This window comes from Stenella coeruleoalba, assembly GCF_951394435.1.
Source record: "Stenella coeruleoalba genome assembly, chromosome: 6".
NCBI classification, from domain to species: domain Eukaryota; kingdom Metazoa; phylum Chordata; class Mammalia; order Artiodactyla; family Delphinidae; genus Stenella; species Stenella coeruleoalba.
Genome location: NC_137151.1, coordinates 3230584 through 3250935, shown reverse-complemented (window position 1 = coordinate 3250935; position 20352 = coordinate 3230584). Strand labels below are relative to the sequence as shown.

The 20352-nt window shown below is 41.9% G+C and overlaps 1 protein-coding gene across 1 annotated transcript in view; it reads right to left on the bottom strand.

Moving 5' to 3' along the window:
- Positions 1–20352, bottom strand: part of OCA2 (OCA2 melanosomal transmembrane protein) — a gene marked incomplete at both ends in the record, with an annotated part of 232040 nt that overhangs the window by 195654 nt on the left and 16034 nt on the right. Inside the window, 6 exons of the mRNA XM_079924777.1 lie at positions 1231–1313; positions 3078–3238; positions 4613–4685; positions 6751–6808; positions 9827–10018; positions 11409–11507. Coding sequence (XP_079780903.1) covers positions 1231–1313; positions 3078–3238; positions 4613–4685; positions 6751–6808; positions 9827–10018; positions 11409–11507 — 666 coding nt within the window. The remainder of the gene's footprint in view (positions 1–1230; positions 1314–3077; positions 3239–4612; positions 4686–6750; positions 6809–9826; positions 10019–11408; positions 11508–20352) is intronic.

Sequence of the window (20352 nt, the reverse complement as noted above, 5' to 3'; positions counted from 1 at the left end):
TGCAGAATGAAGCAAAGATCTTACCACTGATAAGGGAAACAGACCAGCCATCAACCATTAGTGCTGCTCCCTCGGTGTCTTTCCCAACACACCATCCATGGCCATAACCAGAGCCTGAACTGATCTCAGAGTGACTCACACAATGCCTGACCTGGCAGATGAGGAGCCCTGAGCACAGGCAAGCTGTGTGAGATGCATGCATAGCCTCCCCGTGGCCAGGCCCCCCCGACATAGCTACTCAGCCCCCATCAGGCAGCGCCTTCTTTGCTGCAGCTGCCACTCCAACAATGAACAGTGAGCAGGGAAGTTCACAGTGCTTAGCCATTTAATTTTCCCTCTTCCTCCTTATCACATATCTGATTGCTTTACCTGCTAACAAATAGCACAGCCGACTATTCTCACATGTGAGAGATTTGGAAAAGGATGTGCAACCTGAGAACAGGTAGACAGCTTGTCACCAGTGGTGTGAAAGCACCAGGAACAAGAAGCATGTAAGTCATCAACAGCATGTGGCATGGTGAAACTAAAGCACTTTCTAAAATTTCAGTAACTGTTCTGAGCTGAATTGTGTCCCTTCAATATGTGGACTTCCTAACCCCACTTCAGAATGTGACTGTATTTGGAGATAAGATCTTTACAAAGATGATTAAGTCAAAAATAGTGACACCAATATGACTGGTGTCCTTATAAGAAAAGGAGTTTGGGGCACAGACATGCACAGAGGAACAAGCACGTGAGGACACAGGGGGAAGATGGTGTCTACACAGCAAGGAGAGGGACCTCAGGAGAGACACACACTGTTGACAACTTGAGGAAATAAATTTCTACTGTTTAAACCACCCGTCTGTGGTATTTGTTATAGCAGGCCTAGCAAACTCATACAGTAACCAAGAGTACAGACTTAATACGGAGTGGCATTAAAGAAAAAAAGAATCCTAAGATTTTCTAGAATTCCCCATTGCATAGCTTCATGATATTAACGAATTTAAAGCAGCAGCTATAAAACACCATTTGCTTCAAAATGGGCTCTGTAATCAATCCTCTTACTTCCTGGTATGTGTGGTTTTGACCCCCGGCCACAGCCTCATGTTCACTGTCTACACAAAAGGAGCATCTCATGCAAGCCCGTAACTGGCCTGGCTATTCATAACTGGTGTCCCAAGGGTCACACTTCTCTAGGTGAGTGTGTCCCAGAGGGGCTTCCCCAACACCTCAGTCACCAAGACCCACCTGCTCAGAACCTCAAAGGTCCTGCTCAGCACCGTGCGCTCACTTCTGCTTGGATTTAAAAACACCGTCCAGTTATGAGTGACCTGTAAAAGTCAAAGCATGAAATCCTGGTAAGGCTTTGAACCTGGACCATCACCTGGGGTCCCGCGCTGTTCAGTGTAGGTCGTTGTTTAGAATAAGAAAAGGAGAAAGAGAGGAGCATGAAGCCTTTTCGCACGGAGACACTAGAGATGGCCAGGTGGTGTGCAGCTGGAAATGTCCACAACTGGAGGGCTGTGTTTAAGAAAAATACGGAAGTACAAATACAGAATTCATGTACAAAGACACAAAGATATAGAAGTAAATACGATATATTAAGAGAAAAGGAAATCATTTCACATTACTGGAGACTTGGAGTCTTCTAAACCCACTGAGGCAACTGACGAGAAAGGCTTGTTTAAAACTGCTTCCTGTTTGCAAACTGAAGGCAGGAAACTCTCCACACCCAGGTCACAGGAGCCTGTGGGAGGGAGGGCCAGAGGATGAGCTGCCTTTGTTGTGGGCCAGAGTGCCTGTACGTGGGCTTGTCAGGAGCAGAGGAATGGAGAAGCCAGCTGAGAGGGGCCAGATGTGTGCAGAGATGGAGGTGTACCCAGGCAGATGCAGGCAGCCTGACTAAGGTTGCCAGGGAACTTTCAATGGGAGGACAGGAGTCTTGCCGCCCACAAATCATAAAGAAAATTGAAAATAGGAACTTTGAAATCGGTCAAAGCATGAATGAGAGATCAAAAGTTCTCTTAAACACTTCCGTGCTTGGAAAGAGTGTATCAGAAAAAAATCCTTCAGTAAAGATCTCCTGTGTTGTGTTTCTGGAGCAGGCAACTATGTCAGCAGGCTGCAAAAGGTCATGCCCTCCTCCACACAAGGTCACAAAAGGAGCCAACAGCAGATGAAATGTGCCTACCTCGTCTTTACTGAGGAGCCAGTGAGCTGTGGGCTGCAAACAGGGAAGCCAAGTTTATGTCCTAAGACCACAGCCAGAGCCACCGGTTTAGAATATCAGTGCAACATCAGCCATTGCCCAGGAAACCGCAGCTTCTTCATAATGAGGCGTTGGCTCTGGGGACACTTCTCTGCAGGGCAGAAAAATGTGATGGGGCAGTAACCCACCATTACCCCAGTGACACTCCATTTTGGATGACACAGCCTTGTGTACCAGCAGGGTTTCCTTCTATTAGTTACAATAGGGAAAACCCATGAACTAGGGATACGACTTCATATGATAATCCAGGGGAGTCACTGAGGCCAGGCCTTGGGGCACAAGTCAGGATGCACAGAGAGGGGCCAGGCCTTGTCTGGGCTCTGGGACATGGTGACAACGCCACTGCTGGCTCTCCTAGCCTTCACAGGATGTGAACTGAAGGCTTTGGCTTAGACACTGAGCACAAGGTCCTATTGCTATAGAAGCAGAAGCTCGAGGAAACCAGGCACAGTCTTAGCCAAGTGTCCACAAACTCAAGGGGACCATAGTATTGGAGTACCTCATGGTACAGAAGGAAACATTATATATTTGAAGTCTCAGGTTTAACTGCACTTTCAAATATATAATGTTTCCCTGAATTGCCCAGTAAAATCACTCTAAATTTAAAAAAAAAAACCCTCAAAAGCCTGACTTTACTGAAATGGTGAGAGTTTTATAACTGTCTTAGAGAAAAGAGAATTTCAAAGACAAAGCAAAAGATAAGGGCTTGCCTAATAATGGTGTCATTGCCTTATGGCTCCCATCAAATCAATTAGAGAGGAAACTCAATTTATAAAGAGGTAAAATGAGTTTTTACAATTCCTTTCAAATAACTTATGAGTATAACCTGCTGTGGCCACCACTTCCTGGAGCCTGGAGCATTATCCTGGGTCACCTCCACCACCACGTGCTCTTCTCTCCCGAGATGACTTGGGTCACTGGCCAGCAGGGCCCCTGCCAGGTCCACTTGAAGCAGCATGGAGTCTGCATGGCTGCTGAGATTCACAGCTGGGGGACTGTCAAGGTGAACTACAAATCAAGGAGGAGAGGCCTGGAGGGCCCCCCGCAACATTTCCCACCTTCCCAGGGAACACCCATCTTGGAAAGTGCACAAGGAAATGTATGTCCAGGCCGTCCCTTCCACCTGTGTCACTGCCCTGACTGCTCCTACCTCTTCAGCCCCTCACCCCTGACATGCACAACTGGTTTTGCTTTGTTTAATTGTGTTTTGGATCCTCTGGTTTAACATTTAGGTGGTGTCTCCCATCCTACTATCATCTCTGCTTCTACTCTTTGCAGCCAGCATAAAACGCCTGCCCCAGTTCCTGGACTCATGATGAGCAGTGGACAGATGGAAAGAGGCCGAGAAATTCCAACTGTCTGGGGCACTGAAGGTTACCATGGCAACTACAAACCACAACCCAGCCAACCTCTAACTAGATTTACATGACTCCCCCCACCCCAAAACTAAGGCCCATAGAAGTTAAGGTGTGATCATCTCCAAGCTTAAAACTTTACCTCAGTGCTATGGACTGAATGTCCATGTCCCCCATATTCATCTGTTGAAGCCCTGAGCACCTGTGTGGCTATACTTGGAGATGGGCCTCTAAGGAAGTAACTGAGGTTAAATGAGGTCATAGGGTGAGGCCCAGATCTGATAGGATTAGTGTCCTTGTAAGAAGAGATACGAGAGAGCTCTCACTCTCTCTATATACACACTCATAAACACACACACACACACACACAGAGGAAAGGAAAGGCCCTGTGAATACATAGAAGGAAGGTGACCATCTGCAAGCCAGAAAGAGAGCCCTCATTAGAAATCAAATCAGCCCACCCTGACCTTGGATGTCCAGCCTCCAGAACTGTGAGAAATAAATGTCTGTTTGTTTATAAGCCACCCAGGCTGTGGTATTCTGTTATGGCAGCTGAGGCCTACAAAAAGGCAAGAGAGCCCAGAGTATAAGAAACCAAGCAATCATCAAACTCAGATGACACAGCCAAGGAAAGAACAAATGAACTTAAAGATAGGTCAAGAGGAACCACCCAAGCCAAAACACAAGAGGGTGGGTGCAAGGAACAGAACAGAGTATCCAAGAGCCACAGGAAGCCGGGCCTTAACTAAAGTGCACTGTGTGGCTGCTGTCACACTTCCATGGGGAACCTCACCACCACCCACCCATCGCAGTCTCACTAGTGCCCCTCCCCTTCTGTTCTGAAGCCTCATCTTTCACCAAACGTCCTGGAGGAACAAAACACACACAGGGAGGAAAGGTAATTGCTTAGGCTGTGACCTTGGGCAACAGTCATGATAGTTTTCGGGTCTCTTCACTTTGTGACTCAACCATGAGCGACTGTCCATCTAAGTACGGGTTTGGATACAGTAGCTTTCCAGCGGTGACACAGCCAGCAACTGCCAGAACTTTCCTTCATCTGGATACAGGCTAAATGAAATCTGTAACAATCAGAAACATTTAATGATAGATTTGTGGTGTGAGAGCAATAGGATTTAAGTCACTTTGATAAGAGCTGAAAATACGGGTATGATAATGGTGCTGCTTGATGTATCCAAAATTCACCAGCTTACTCTAAATAGCTTTTCTGAGATATTAAAAGATAAAATTCTGATCCATTATACTATTTTCTGCTACAATGGGCCTTGATTATTGATATTTGTCAATTTTAAGGATTAAATACCCAGCCATAAAATTAAATCATCAGAGGAGGGTAAACATGGTTTTCCCATACTGGAGAGTAGGAAATACAATCCATATGATGGTGGGAGCACATGCTTGTGGAATTTGCAGAGTATCTTATACTTCATCAGAAAGTAAAAGTGATGATGAGATAACAGATTACAGAAGTTCAAAACAAATTCCTCAAATTCTGTTTTGGATTGTGTCCACAAATCACCAAAATTTCAATTACCAGAAGAAGGATGAAGACTAGACACAGAGCTCAGGTCAGCTCTCAGGGGTCAGGGGAGACTTGGGCCACCCATACCTCCTCCTTGGATATCCCAGTACACCCACCCACCAGGCTATGCTAAGCAGCTGGGGTTTCAGAGCCACACAACTGTGTGAATAGGAAGTAGAAAGGCAAACTGGTAGCCAAAACAGTAAACTCATGAAGTTTTCAGAGTTCAATGCAATTTTTTTTTGTTCTGTGCTTAGATTTCCTTTCTCTGTGCCACTGCTCTCCTCCCATGTGGATTATTAAAGAATGCCTCTACTCATTTCAATTCAGCCAGTATTGACTTCATGCACCCTTGCTGTCTGAAATGCAACATTGTTCCCTATATGTCACACTGAGAAGAGGAGACTCTTGTCATGTACAATCCTGCACACACATAGAGTCCCAACCCTCATGCCCACACACACAGATAATGAAGACCATGTATTCACAGCTACACATGGTCACATACACAGCTTCCAGTCACAAAGGGCAGCCAGCATGGCTGTCACCACAGGCTGCCTACAGAGAAAAGCCACAGCCACACCAGTCCTGGAGTCCACAGGGCACAGGTATGGAAACACCACTCACCCACCCCTTCCTTGCTTACAATCTCATACCCTGTCACAGCGGCACATACAAACCACCTACTTGTGTCTCCCAAAACTGGCCCACACAAACTATCCTATGCCAATGCTAAAAATAAGTAACTATTAACTCTAACAATAAGTCCCTAGGCACACACACAACCTCAAAATGCTCACAGACAGAAAAAGACCCACACGTCCCACAGAGGCATGCACACACACAAACACACAGCCAGGCACTTGGTACCTCACACCTTTGTGCACACACACAGACACACAGGCAGACATGGGGGCCTCACACCCCCATGCACACACGCAAATGGGGGGCCTCACACTCACTCATTCAGCAAATACATTTTGAGTGCATACAATGTGATCTCAGCTAGGGCTACATCAGGGCACACACCACACAAATGCTGGCAGTGAAACTCGTGACCCCTCAAGCCAGAGGGAACACTTAGGTCACCTCCAGGGCCCTGGCTCTGCAGCCCTCCCTGGGGATGTATGGGCAAGTAAAATCAGAGCAGCCTCCAGGGAAGGGGCAAACATAGAACTTCACTCTCTCCCAGACAGGGTGGGTCAGCTGGGAGCCATCCCAAAGGGGCACTGAGACATTCCTGGGGGCACCCATGATTGCTAGACATGTCCCAACACAACTAAAGAGTGTTTACTGCTTGTGGCTGAAAAGAGAATTTGGTAAGCCGCTTAAGGTGGGAATTGAGACCTGCGGGTAAGCTAACTGCCTTCCACAGAGCAAAGCCAGGTCCTCAGGGCTTCCATTGTATGACTGGGAACAACAACAGAGGAGCATTGCTAAGGGCAGGGCTCCCTAGCCACCCCCAGGCTGCCATTCCACACACCCTCAGTAACACCTCCAAAGAAATGTGTAAGCCCCACACCTCAGGTGCCCTGCTACCCAGCACAATGCACCCGGGGGCTCTGCTGAGCAGACAGCAGAGCTCAGGGTGCCATGGTACTCACAGAGCACAGCACCACAAAGACAAATAAGCCCGTGACTTTCAGCCACTGCACACAGCACCTGCAAGAGAAAAGACAGGCCCCAGGTCACACTGACAGCAGTCCTGCTTGCATGTGCCCCAAACTGTCAAACCTCAGATGCCTGCTGAAGCCTTGGGTAATGTTTATCTCAAAGCACATGTGTGAAATTCTTCCCATAACATGGTATGAAAGAGGATACTGCTGAGGACAACAGCAGATTTGTGGAGGTTATAGAGGGGAACAAACTTAACCCTGAGTGTCTGAACACTGCTTCTTATCAGAGATGCTGAAGATCAAGATTTGAGCCTCTTCACTAGCCTTTTAAAGGCTCTAGTTTCCTGGAAACAAGCTTCATCTCAGCTCTCAGATTCATATTTATCAATTATTTTCCCCTAAGTTTTCTGGAATGTAGGCATATGGATTTGATCATCAAATAAACATCGACTGAGACATAACCAAACAATTCAAGAAAGAAATTGCAATGCTATAACCAGTTGTACCAGCAGAGTCCTTTAAGAATTCCTTAGGAGATAATTCAATAGACATTCAGGCCCTCTTAGGACTCATGATGGCACCCTGGCCCAGTCATCATTACACACTTCTTAATTGTAGCCCTCAGGTCCTTGGCAAATGTGGGCCTGGCAGCCACTCCAGGCTTATCTCTGCTCCTGTCACCTCCCCAGGGTCCACCAGATCCTACCTCCTGAAGACACAATCACTGCCTAGTGCTGGGGAGTGCTCTCCCCTGGCCACTCCTCAAGAGCAAGCCCTGGGGTATTTGTGCTCTGGCCCTGCAAAAGGAAGGGTGCTGGTACACAGCCTGTGCTTGACACATGTTTGTAGAACAAAGGAATAAAGTCTATATAGGGATATCTTTTTCAAAACCTTTCTGATCCTTTCAAAATGGTAAAACCTTCTTTTGCATTCTCTCAGATTTAATGAATTTGGTGAGTAATATTTCACCCTTCCAAATTATGATCAATAGCTCCTATTCAAATAGGAATCAAAAAACATTTCCTTTTAAAGCAGGAAGCATTAATTTAACTATTTTTAATACTTTTTTTTGAAACATCTATTAGAGTATAATTGCTTTACAATGGTGTGTCAGTTTCTGCTTTATAACAAAGTAAATCAGCCATACATATACACACATCCCCACATCTCCTCCCTCCTGCATCTCCCTCCCTCCCACTCCCCCATCCCACCCCTCTAGGTGGTCAAAAAGCACTGAGCTGATCTCTCTGTGCTATGCGGCTGCTTCCCACTAGCTATCTATTTTACATTTGGTAGTGTATATATGTCCATGCCACTCTCTCACTTTGTCTCAGCTTACCCTTCCCCCTCCCCGTATCCTCAAGTCCATTCTCTAGTAGGTCTGCGTCTTTATTCCTGTCTTGGCGCAGCTGAACTATTTTAAATACTAATTTCTTTCTACATAACTGACATATACAGCAGACTGACCATCCAAAATAATTTTTACAAGTTTCTTCAACAAACATGTGTAGTACTTTCTAGACATGTTAAAAAGAATGGCATTAAGTCTTTCAGTTAAGTGGCAAGTTTGAGGCAACTATTTTATGAATCGTAGAAGATAAAACAACCACTGAATGTAAAGACTTAAATGTACTTAGTTCTATTTTCCATGGTATGGGACATTTGAGGAAGCTCGCATCCTCTGGAGTTGTGAGGCAGCCAGCTGGAGAAGGGTGTTAACAGTGTCAGCGCTTACCATCATGGTGATCTATGGGGCCAGGTCCCTGTTCACACACTTTCACATTATTCAGATAATTTTATAGCACATTAGTCGGCCAATATTTGTCACACCTATGAGAAGAGCTAAGACCAGTCAAGGTGAAGAAACTACACATGGCTGGGAGGCATGGTGGGAAAAGACATCTCCACGGTCAAGCACTGGTGGGGGACCTGGGGCCACATTCCTCCCCCCACCCCTTTGCTCCTCTCACAACCTGCATGACCTCAGGCAAAATCCTTACCCTCTCTGAAGTACCTCACCTACCTCTCAGGATTGCCTGAAAGATCAGTAAGACAACTGAGAGTGGGCCTCTCTAGGTAAAGATGGATACACTTTGGGAGGCAGGTAGGTACACTTCTAATCAGCTCTTCAAAGAGCTTCAGAAAAGCTGGGCCCCCTAATGTAGAGAAATAATAACACTAATATTCGATAGCTTCATGGTGTCTTCTCACCTATCCATGGGTTTTCACATAGACCATTTTAGTGGAAGCCCACAGAAGGCTGTGGAGCGAGGGGAATGCCAGGCAACAAGGAGACAGCTGCACAGACATGCCCAGCCCTGCTGGTTCCTCAGCTACCTCGGAGCAGATACATAATGGGGACCTTGGTGGTCCTGGTATTGTGTCCCTGGAAATGCCACTTTCAAATGTGTGGCTCTCAGCGGAACCCCTCCTTCAAGTAAATGCTCATGCAGAAGCCTCAACAGACAAACAAGGGAGAGATCTCTCCTGCTCCGACCCGCGCGGGGGATGCTGCAAAATTCCCTCAGATCCCCAGCGCATGTGTGTCCTCCACCCTCCTACGCATGCACGGAGGACTCGGCCTCTCTCGGCCCCACCTGCAGCTGCATCACCCCTAAAAACCCTCTTTCTCCTTCCTGTGCAGAACCCTTATAATAACGTGCTTCATCACTGAATACAAATGATAATATCACCTTCTAAAACACCACAGGGACTACTTCATCCACAAAGCCTCATGGGCTTGAAGACCCCAGCCACACAACAGAAAGGACAGGTGTGTAGGGTGTTCATCATTTAGGTCTGTAATTGGGTTTTCTTGTAGCCTTAAAGGCTCCATGCTGGTTTGAACGCCGCTTTATCTGTCTTCTAGGGCCTGGAGGAAAGGAAGATTACCTTCCAGGAAAGTGCCACCTAGCCTTCTTCCTCACCTCCACCCTGTCCTCAGGAACGATGTCGTGCGGGCAATACCCGCACCACACCCCACTCCCCAGCCCAGTCCCAGGTGGGCGGCGTGCACTGTGCGACCAACACCCTGTGCCAGTGCTGGCACTCCAAGTCTTCCTACCTCAACTTGGAAAGACGGCGGAACCCGATGTGAGCGCTGTCCAGAAGCTCCCCCTTCTCTGAGGAGGCGGATCCAGAGGAACCTACCAACTCTCTGCTCAGCAGGGATCCGCCCTCCCACTCAGCTGAGCTGTTCTCCCAAGATTCTTCAGCAGTGATGAACGCTGGGTGGCAAACGGGCACGCACCGTGACCTGGAAATCGAGGCTTTGTGGTTATTTTCACGGAAATAGCAGCATCTCCAAAGCAACACTTCATCTCAGGGGTAAGCGTGAAATGTATAATCAATACTTGTTTTTCAAAGGACCATCGATATTGTAGTACTGTCAGACTGGTGGGAATGGGTCTTTCTTGACGTCACAGACCCTGGACTGGAGGGAAATCGTCTGGGGTCACACAGTCTTCAAAATAAATTGTGGACCTTCAAGAAACATCAGCTTGTTCTGAGTTTGGAACTTTCCAGTACAGCTTTTTCTGGCTCAGACCAGCTCCAGCTCATTTCAGTTTTTTCCTTTCTCTTTGACTGTGCTGGAGTTCTCAATACCTGGTCCTGTTATACTCATCCTGAAGCACAGTGAGTGGTGTAAGCCTTTTCTCCTCTTTGTAGGTATCTATCTGTAATGGAGCTGTAGGGGAGATGGCCTAACTAGCTTTCCCACCCAACATCTACATGAGCACGAGCAGGAGTCGGGGACGTCAGTACTGGACTAGATGGGCCCAAGAATGGGACCTATATCTAGAAGGATGAATCAAGGGGTATCATAAAATTTATCAAAATTACATGTGGATATATCCATTTAATTTTGGTTGAATCCCTGAACAACTGAACAACTCATTCAGTACAGATTGTCAGTCAGCACTTGACTCTAGTAAGGCTGCACCAAGCCCAGAATTTTCCTGTGGAAATACATGGAATACTTGTGGGGTGGCAATATTGACACAAGAGCCACAATCTATTACGTTATGCCTCTCAATCTATGCCTTTCGAACCCAGTTAGCTCAACAGGACATTGTCATTCTCCTGAACTCTTATCACTGCTTTAGGACTGGTTCACAACAAGAAAAAGGAACTTCAAACTTACAGGAAATAGAGTTTTCTTTTAAATCATACATTTTTCAACTTCATAACTATTGACATTTGAGCCAGATAATTCTTTGTTGTGGGGAGATGTCCTGTGCAATGCAGGATGTTTAGCAGCAGCCCTGTCCTCTACCCTAAATGCCAGTAGTGCCCCTCCCCCATTGGTGACAGCAAAAAATGTCTCCTGACAGTGCCAACCTCAACCCTGGTTGAGAAGCCCTGGCCTGGCAAGATGGCGTTTCCCAGCTGTGTGCATGCATGAGTGTGTACATGTGCTATTCAATCATTGCAGGGTTATGCTCAAGGTTACTTGGCAATTCATAAGGCACAGAATACAACCACTAGAATCATGAACACACATTGAATTGACAAGGATCTAGCAGAGACCATACATGTAAGGTAAAAATTCATATCTCAGGAAGAAATTCTCCAGCATAAGTGCAAAGGATAATGCTCAGAGATTTCTTAATTTTATAAGAAAGAAAGAAAAAAAAACACCTCACCCTTTCTCTTGTGAGAAATTCCTCAGCAAAGGTGTGCTTTCTGTAAAGCAGGGGTCTTTAGAACTGCAGCTGAAGAACTGGGGGAAAGGAGGGTGAGACCTGAAAAACACAGTGAAGGAAAGGGATCACCAACACAAAATGATGACTGTGCTCACTGATGGTTGTGGCTAGATTCAAGAACGTTTATCTGTTGATGGACACTTAGGTGATGTAGCACATATATACAATGCAATATTACTCAGCCATAAAGAGGAATGAAACTGAGTTATTTGTAGTGAGGTGGATGGACCTAGAGTCTGTCATACAGAGTGAAGTAAGTCAGAAAGAGAAAACAAATACTGTATGCTAACACATATATATGGAATCTAAGAAAAGAAAAAAAGAAGGTCATAAAGAACCTAAGGGTAAGACAGGAATAAAGACACAGACCTACTAGATCATGGACTTGAGGATATGGGAAGGGGGAAGGATAGGCTGTGACAAAGTGAGAGAGTGGCATGGACATATATACACTACCAAGTGTAAAGTGGATAGCTAGTGGGAAACAGCCACGTAGCACAGGGAGATCAGCTAAGTGGTTTGTGACCGCATAGAGGGGTGGAAAAGGGAGGGTGAGAGGGAGGGAGACGCAGGAGGGAAGAGATATGGAAACATATGGAAACATGTGTGTATGTATAACTGATTCACTTTGCTATAAAGCAGAAACTAACACACAATTGTAAAGCAATTATACTCCAATAAAGATGTTTAAAAAAATGTAGATCTTTTAGAATGTGTTTGAACTTATATGACTCTCCATCTAAAGCAAATAGATATAGTTGTGGGTTAACATACTTGAAAACCAGAGTAACTACAAATCAAAAACATAGAATGGATTCACAAAAACCAAAAAGAAAGGAACTCAAGTGTAATACAAGAGAAAATCATCAAACCACAACAAGAAAAATAATAAGAAGAAATGAACAAAGAAGAACTGCAAAAACAACTGTAAAATACAGAATAAAATGGTAATAAGTACTTGCCTATCAATAATTATTAAATGTCAATGGACTAAATGTGCTGATCAAAAGACATAGGGTGGCTGATTGAATAACAAAGAAAGACCCTTCAATACATTGCCTACAAGAGACTCACTTCAGTGAGAAAAACACACAGACTGAAAGTGAAGGGATGGAAAAAGATATTTCATGCAGATTAAAATGACAAGAAAACAGGGGTAGCAATATCCATATCAGACAAAATAGACTTTAAAACAAAGGCTATAATGAAAGACAAAGAAGGACATTAAATAATGATGAAAGGATCAATATAAGAAGAGGATACAATACTTATTAACATATACACAACCAATACAGGAGCACCTAAATATATAAAGCAAATACTAACAAACTTAAAGGGAGAAATTGAAAATAATACAAAAATAGCAAGAGACTTTAACACCCCCACTGACATCAATGGACAGATCAACCAGACAAAAAAATCAATAAGGCATCAGAGGTCCTAAATGACAGAATAGACCAGTTGAATGTAATGAACATTTACAGGTGACTACATCCCCCCAAAATGCAGACTATACACTTTTCAAGGAAATTTCTCTAGGACAGACTACATACTAGGTCACAAAAATAGACTCATCTATTTAGGAAGATAGCAATAATATCAAGCATGTTTGTCGACCACAACAGTATGAAACTAGAGCTGAACAACAGAAAGAAAAAGAGAAAACAGTGGAGACTAAATAACATGCTACTAAAACACCAATGGGTCAATGATAAAATCAAAGTGGAAATCAGAAAATACCTCAAGACAAATGAAAATGAAAACACAACTTTCCAAAAGCTATGGGATGCAGCAAAAGCAGTTCTATAAGGGAAATTCATAGTGATACTGGCATTCCTTGACATAAAAGAAAAATCTCAAATGAACAAATTAACCTACCAAATACTTAACCTACCAAATAAAAGAAACAGAAAAAGAAGAACAAAGTCAGCAAAAGGAAGGAAATATAGAGATCAGAGAGGAAATAAATAAAATAGAGATTTTTAAGAAAACAATATAAAAGATCAATAAAACCAAGAGCTGGTTTTCTAAAAAGATGAACAAAATTGACAAATCACACCAAGTCTCACCAAGAAGAAAAGCAAGGACACAAATAAACAAAATTAGAATTAAAGAGGAGAAATAACAACCAATACTAAAGATATACAAATAATTATGAGAATACTATGAACAGTTATATGCCAACAAATTGGACAACCTAGAAGAAATGAACAAATTTCTAGAAACATACAGACTGCTAAGACTGAGTGAAGAAGAAACAGAAAATTTGAAGAGACTGATCACTAGAAGTGAAATAGAATCTGTAATTTAAAAAAAAAAACTCCCTGTGAACAAAAAACAAAGACTGGAAAGATTCACTGAGAAACTTTACCAAACATATAAAGAAGAATATATACCTATCCTTCTCAAACCATTCCAAAAGATTGAAGAGAAAGGAACACTGCAAAATTCATTTTATTAGGCCACCATTTTCCTGATATAAAAACCACACAAGGACACTACGAAGAAAAATTACAAGCCAATATCCTTGATGAATATAGATGCAAAATTCCTCAACAAAATATTAGCAAACAAATCCAACAATACATAAGAAGGATCATACACCATGACCAATTTGGATTTGTTCCAGGGTTACAAGGATGGTTCACTGTATGCATATCAATGTGATACAGAACATTAACAAAAGGAAAGACAAAAACCACATGATCATCTCAATAGACTCAGAAAAAGCATTTGACATAATTCAACATCCATTCATGATAAAAACACTCATCAGGTTTTAAAGAGTCCTTTAAGATACACCACCTGCATGTCACCTCAGCTTCACCTCTAGATTTTCTTTAACTCCCTTTACCCAAATCTACTCTTCAAACTTTCAGAAATACTTTTACTTCTTGTAACAGGCTTCCACCCTTGTCTAGGGCATTTATATATATAATATGCTTTCTTTCAACATTGTTTGTATAGCATGTCATCTTCCTTCAGATCTCACAACCCTTCCACATCATCCAGGAGAAATTAAGTGGTCCCTGCTTTGTGTACTCCCTGAGGATCCTCGTGCCCATGTTTCCTGCAATGCATTTTAACTGCTTCTTTGAATACTCCCTTAGCCGGTGCAGAGGGGATGGCATGTTGGTCAGGATATATCACCCAGCAAAGAAAAATCCAAGATACCAGTCAGATTTTTTACCACAATTGTCTAGTTCAGAACACTGGACCACCAGAGAGCTCCACGTCCCACGGAATATCAGTCAGCAAGAGCTCTCCCAGAGATCTCCGTCACAATGCTAAGACCCAGCTCCACCCAATTACCAGCAAGCTCCAGTGCTGGAAACCCCACGACAAACAACTAGCAAGACAGGAACACAAGCCTACCCATTTGCAAAGAGGCTGCCTAAAATCATACGAAGTTCACAGACACCCCCCAAAAACACCACCAGATGCGATTCTGCCCACCAGAAAGAAAAGATCCAGGCTTATCTGCCAGAAAACAGGCACCAGCCCCCTCCACCAGGAAGCCTACACAAGCAACTGAACCAACCTTACCCACTGGGGGCAGACACCAAAAACAATGGGAGCTACAAACTGACAGCCCGCGAAAAGGAGACCACAAACAAAGTAAGTTAAGCCAATAAGAAGACAGAGAAATACACAGCAGATGAAGGAGCAAGATAAAAACCCAACAGACCAAACAAATGAAGAGAAAATAGGCAGGCTACCTAAAAAAGAATTCAGAGCACTGATAGTAAAGATGACCCAAAACCTTGAACATAGAATGGAGAAAATACAGGAAACGTTTAACAAGGACCTAGAAGAACTAAAGAGCAAACAAACAATGATGAACAACACAATAAATGAAATTAAAAATTCTCTAGAAGGAATCAATAGCAGGATAACTGAGGCAGAAGAACAGACAAGTAACCCAGAAGATAAAATAGAGGAAATAACTAGTGCAGAGGAGAAAAAAAGAAAAATCAAAAGAATTAAGGACAATCACACAGACCTCTGGGACAACATTAAACACACCAGTATCTGAATTATAGGGGTCCCAGAAGAAGAGAAAAAGAAAGGGACTGAGAAAATATTGGAAGAGATTATAGTTGAAAACTTCCCTAATATGAGAAAGGATATAGTCAATCAAGTCCAGGAAGCGCAGAGTTCCATAAAGGATAAATCCAAGAAGAAACATGACAAGAAACATATTAATCAAACTATCAAAACTTAAATACAAAGAAAAAATATTAAAAGCAGCAAGAGAAAAGCAACAAATAACATACAGGGAATCCCCATAAGGTTAACAGCTGATCGTTCAGCAGACATTCTGCAATCCAGAAGGGAGTGGAAGGATGTTTTTAAAGTGATGAAAGGGAGAAACCCACAACCAAGATTACTCTACCCATCAGGGTCTCATTCAAATTCAACAGAGAAATTAAAACCTTTACCCACAAGCAAAATCGAAGGGAATTCAGCACCACAAAAGCATCTTTACAACAAATGCTAAGGAACTTCTCTAGATAGGAAACACAAGAGAAGGAAAAGACCTACATTAACAAACCCAAAACAATTAAGACAATGGTAAAAGGAACATACATATCGAATATTACCTTAAATGTAAATGGATTAAATGCTCCAACCAAAATACATAGACTGGATAAATGGATACAAAAACAAGACCCATATATATGCTATCTACAAGAGACACACTTCAGACCTAGGGACACATACAGACTGAAAGTGAGGGGAGGGAAAAAGATATTACATGCAAATGGAAATCAAAAGAAAGCTGGAGCAGCAATTCTTATATAACACAAAATAGACTTTAAAATAAAGACTATTACAACAACAAAGAAGAACACTATATAATGACACAGGGATCAATCCAAAAAGAAGATATAACAATTATAAATATTGATGCACCGAACATAAGAGCAGCTCAATATATAAGGCAAATGCTAACAGCCATAAACGGGGGAATCAACAGTAACACAACCATAGTAGGGGACTTTAACACCCCCCTTTCACCAAAGGACAGATCATCCAAAATGAAAATAAATAAGGACACACAAGCTTTAAATGATACATTAAACAAGATGGTCTTAATTGATATATATAGGACATTCCATCCAAAAACAACAGAATAGACTTTCTACTCAAGTGCTTACAGAACATTCTCCAGGATAGATCATATCTTGGGTCACAATTCAAGCCTTGGTAAATTTAAGAAAATTGAAATCATATCAGGTATCTTTTCTGACCACAATGCTATGAGACTAGATATCAATTACAGGGGAAAAAAACTGTAACAAAATACAAACATATGGAGGCTAAACAATACACTACTATATAACCAAGAGGTCACTGAAGAAAAGGGGAAATAAAAAAGACCAAGAAAGAAATGAAAATGAAAACACAACGACCCAAAACCTATGGGATGCAGCAAAAGAAGTTCAATGGGGGAAGTTTATAGCAATAAAAACCTACCTCAAGAAACAAGAAACATTTCAAATAAAGAACTTAAGCTTACACCTAAAGCAATTAGAGAAAGAAGAACAAAAGAACCCCAAAGTTAGCAGAAGGAAAGAAATCATAAAGATCAGATCATAAATAAATGAAAAATAAATGAAGGAAACAATAGCAAAGATCAATAAAAGTAAAATCTGGCTCTTTGAGAAGATAAACAAAATTGATAAGCCATTAGCCAGACTCATCAAGAAAAACAGGGAGAAGACTCAAATCAACAGAATTAGAAATGAAAAGGGAAAAGTAACAACTGACACTGCAGAAATACAAAGGATCACAAGAGATTACTACAAGCAACTATATGCCAATAAAAGGGACAACCTGGAAGAAATTGACAAATTCTTACAAAACCACAACCTTCCGAGACTGAACCAGGAAAAAATAGAAAATATGAACAGACCAATCACAAGGACTGAAATTGAAACTGATTAAAAATCTTGCACCAAACAAAAACCTGGGACCCGATGGCTTCACAGTAGAATTCTATCAAACATTTAGAGAAGAGCTAATGCCTATCCTTCTCAAACTCTTCCAAAATATAGCAGAGGGAGGAACACTCCCAAACTCATTCTACAAGGCCACCATCACCCTGATACCAAAACCACACAAAGCTGTTACAAAAAAAGGATTCTTCAATATACGCAAATCAATCATTGTGATACACCATATAACAAATTGAAGGATAAAAACCATATGATCATCTCAATAGATGCATAAAAAGCTTTCAACAAAATTCAAAAACCATTTAGGCTAAAAGCTCTTCAGAAGGTAGGCATACAGTGAACTCACCTCAACATAATAAAGGCCATATATGACAAATGCACACTCAACATCATTCTCAATGATGAAAAACTGAAACCATTTCGTCAAAAATCAGAAACACGACAAGGATGCCCACTCTCACCACTATTATTCAACATGGATTTGGAAGTTTTAGCCACAGCAATCAGAGAAGAAAAAGACATAAAATGAATCCAAATCAGAAGATAAGGAGCAAAACTGTCACTGTTTGTAGATGACATGGTACTATACATAGAGAATCCTAAAGATGATACCAGAAAACTATTAGAGCTAATCAATGAATTTGGTAAAGTAGCAGGATACAAAATTAATGCACAGAAGTCTCTTGCATTCCTATACACTAATGCTGAAAAATCTGAAAGAGAAATTAAGGAAACACTCCCATTTACCATTGCAATAAAAAGAATGAAATACCTAGGAATACAGCTACGTAAGGAGACAAAGGACCTGTATGAAGAAAACTATAAGTCACTGATGAAAGAAATTAAAGAAGATACAAACAGATGGAGAAATATACCATGTTCTTGGATTGAAAGTATCAACATTCTGAAAATACTATACTGCCCAAAGCAATCTACACATTCAATGCAATCCCTATCAAACAGTCAATGGCATTTTCACAGAACTAGAATAAAAAATTTCACAATTTGTATGGAAACACAAAATACCCTGAATAGCCAAAGCAATCTTCAGAAAGAAAAATGGAGGAGGAGGAATCAGGGTCCCTGCCTTTAGACTATACTACAAAGCTACAGTAATCAAGAAAGTGTGGTACTGGAACAAAAACAGAAATATAGATCAATGGAACAGGATAGAAAGCCCAGAGATAAACCCACGCACATATGGTCACCTTATCTTTGACAAAGGAGGCAAAAATATACAATGGAGAGAAGACAGCCTGTTCAACAAGTGGTGCCAGGAAAACTGGATAGCTACATGTAAAAGAATGAAATTAGAACACTCCATAACACCATACACAAAAATAAACTCAAAGTGGATTAAAGACCTAAATGTAAGGCCAGACACTATAAAACTCTTAAAGGAAAACATAGGCAGAACACTCTTTGACATAAATCACAGCAAGGTCCTTTTGTACCCACCTCCTTAAGAAAGGGAAATAAAATCAAAAATAAATAAATGGAACCTAATGAAACTTAAAACCTTTTGCACAGCAAAGGAAACCATAAACAAGATGAAAAGACAACACTCAGAATGGGAGAAAATATTTGCAAATGAAGCAACTGACAAAGGATTCATCTCCAAAATATACAAGCAGCTCATGCAACTCATTATCAAGAAAACAAACAACCCAATCTAAAAATGGGCAGAAGACTTAAATAGATATTTCTGCAGTGAAGATATACAGATTTCCAACAAACACATGAAAGGATGCTCAACATCACTAATCATTAGAGCAATGCAAACAAAAATCACAATGAGATATCACCTCACACTGGTCAGAATGGACATCATCAAAAAATCTACAAATAATAAATGCTGGATAGGATGTGGAGAAAAGGGAACCCTCTTGCACTGTTGGTGGGGATGTAAATTGATACAGCCACTATGGAGAACAGTATGGAGGTTCCTTGAAAAACTAAAAATAGAACTACCATACAACCCAGCAATCCCACTACTGGGCATATACCCTGAGAATACCATAATTCAAAAAGTGTCATATACCACAATGTTCATTGCAGCTCTATTTACAATAGCCAGGACATAGAAGCAACCTAAGTGTCCATCAACAGATGAATGGATAAAGAAGATGTGGCACATATATACAATGGAATATTACTCAGCCATAAAAAGAAATGAAATTGAGTTATTTGTAGTGAGGTGGATGGACCTAGAGTGTGTCTTACAGAGTGAAGTAAGTCAAAAAGAGAAAAACAAATACTGTATGCTAACACATATATATATGGAATCTAAAGAAAAAAAAGAATGGTTCTTTAGAACCTATGGGCAGGACAAGAATAAAAATTCAGATGTAGAGAATGGACTTGAGGACATGGGGAGTGGGAAGCGTAAGCTGGGATGAACTGAGAGAGTGGCATGGGCATATATACACTACCAAATGTAAAATAGATAGCTAGTGGGAAGAAGCTGCAGAGCACAGGGACATGAGCTCAGTGCTTTGTGACCACCTAGATGGGTGGGTTAGGGAGGGTGGGAGGGAGGGAGACACAAGAGGTAGGGGATATGGGGATATATGTATACGTATAGCTGATTCACTTTGTTATACATCTGCAACTAACACAACAATGTAAAGCAATTATACCTCAATAAAGATGTTAAAAAAAAAGCACTCATCAAAGTGGGTATAAAGGTAACACATCTCAACATAATAAAGGCCACTTACAACAAACCCACATTCAGCCTAATGCTCGATGGTGAAAAGCCAAATGCCTTCTTGCTAAATTCAGGAAAAAGACAAAGATGCTTCTCTTTAACATAGTATTGGAAGTCCTAGCCACAGCAATCAGAAAAGAAAAAGAAATAAAAGGTATCCAAATTAGAAGGAGACAGGTAAAACTGTCACTATTTGCAGATGACATGATAT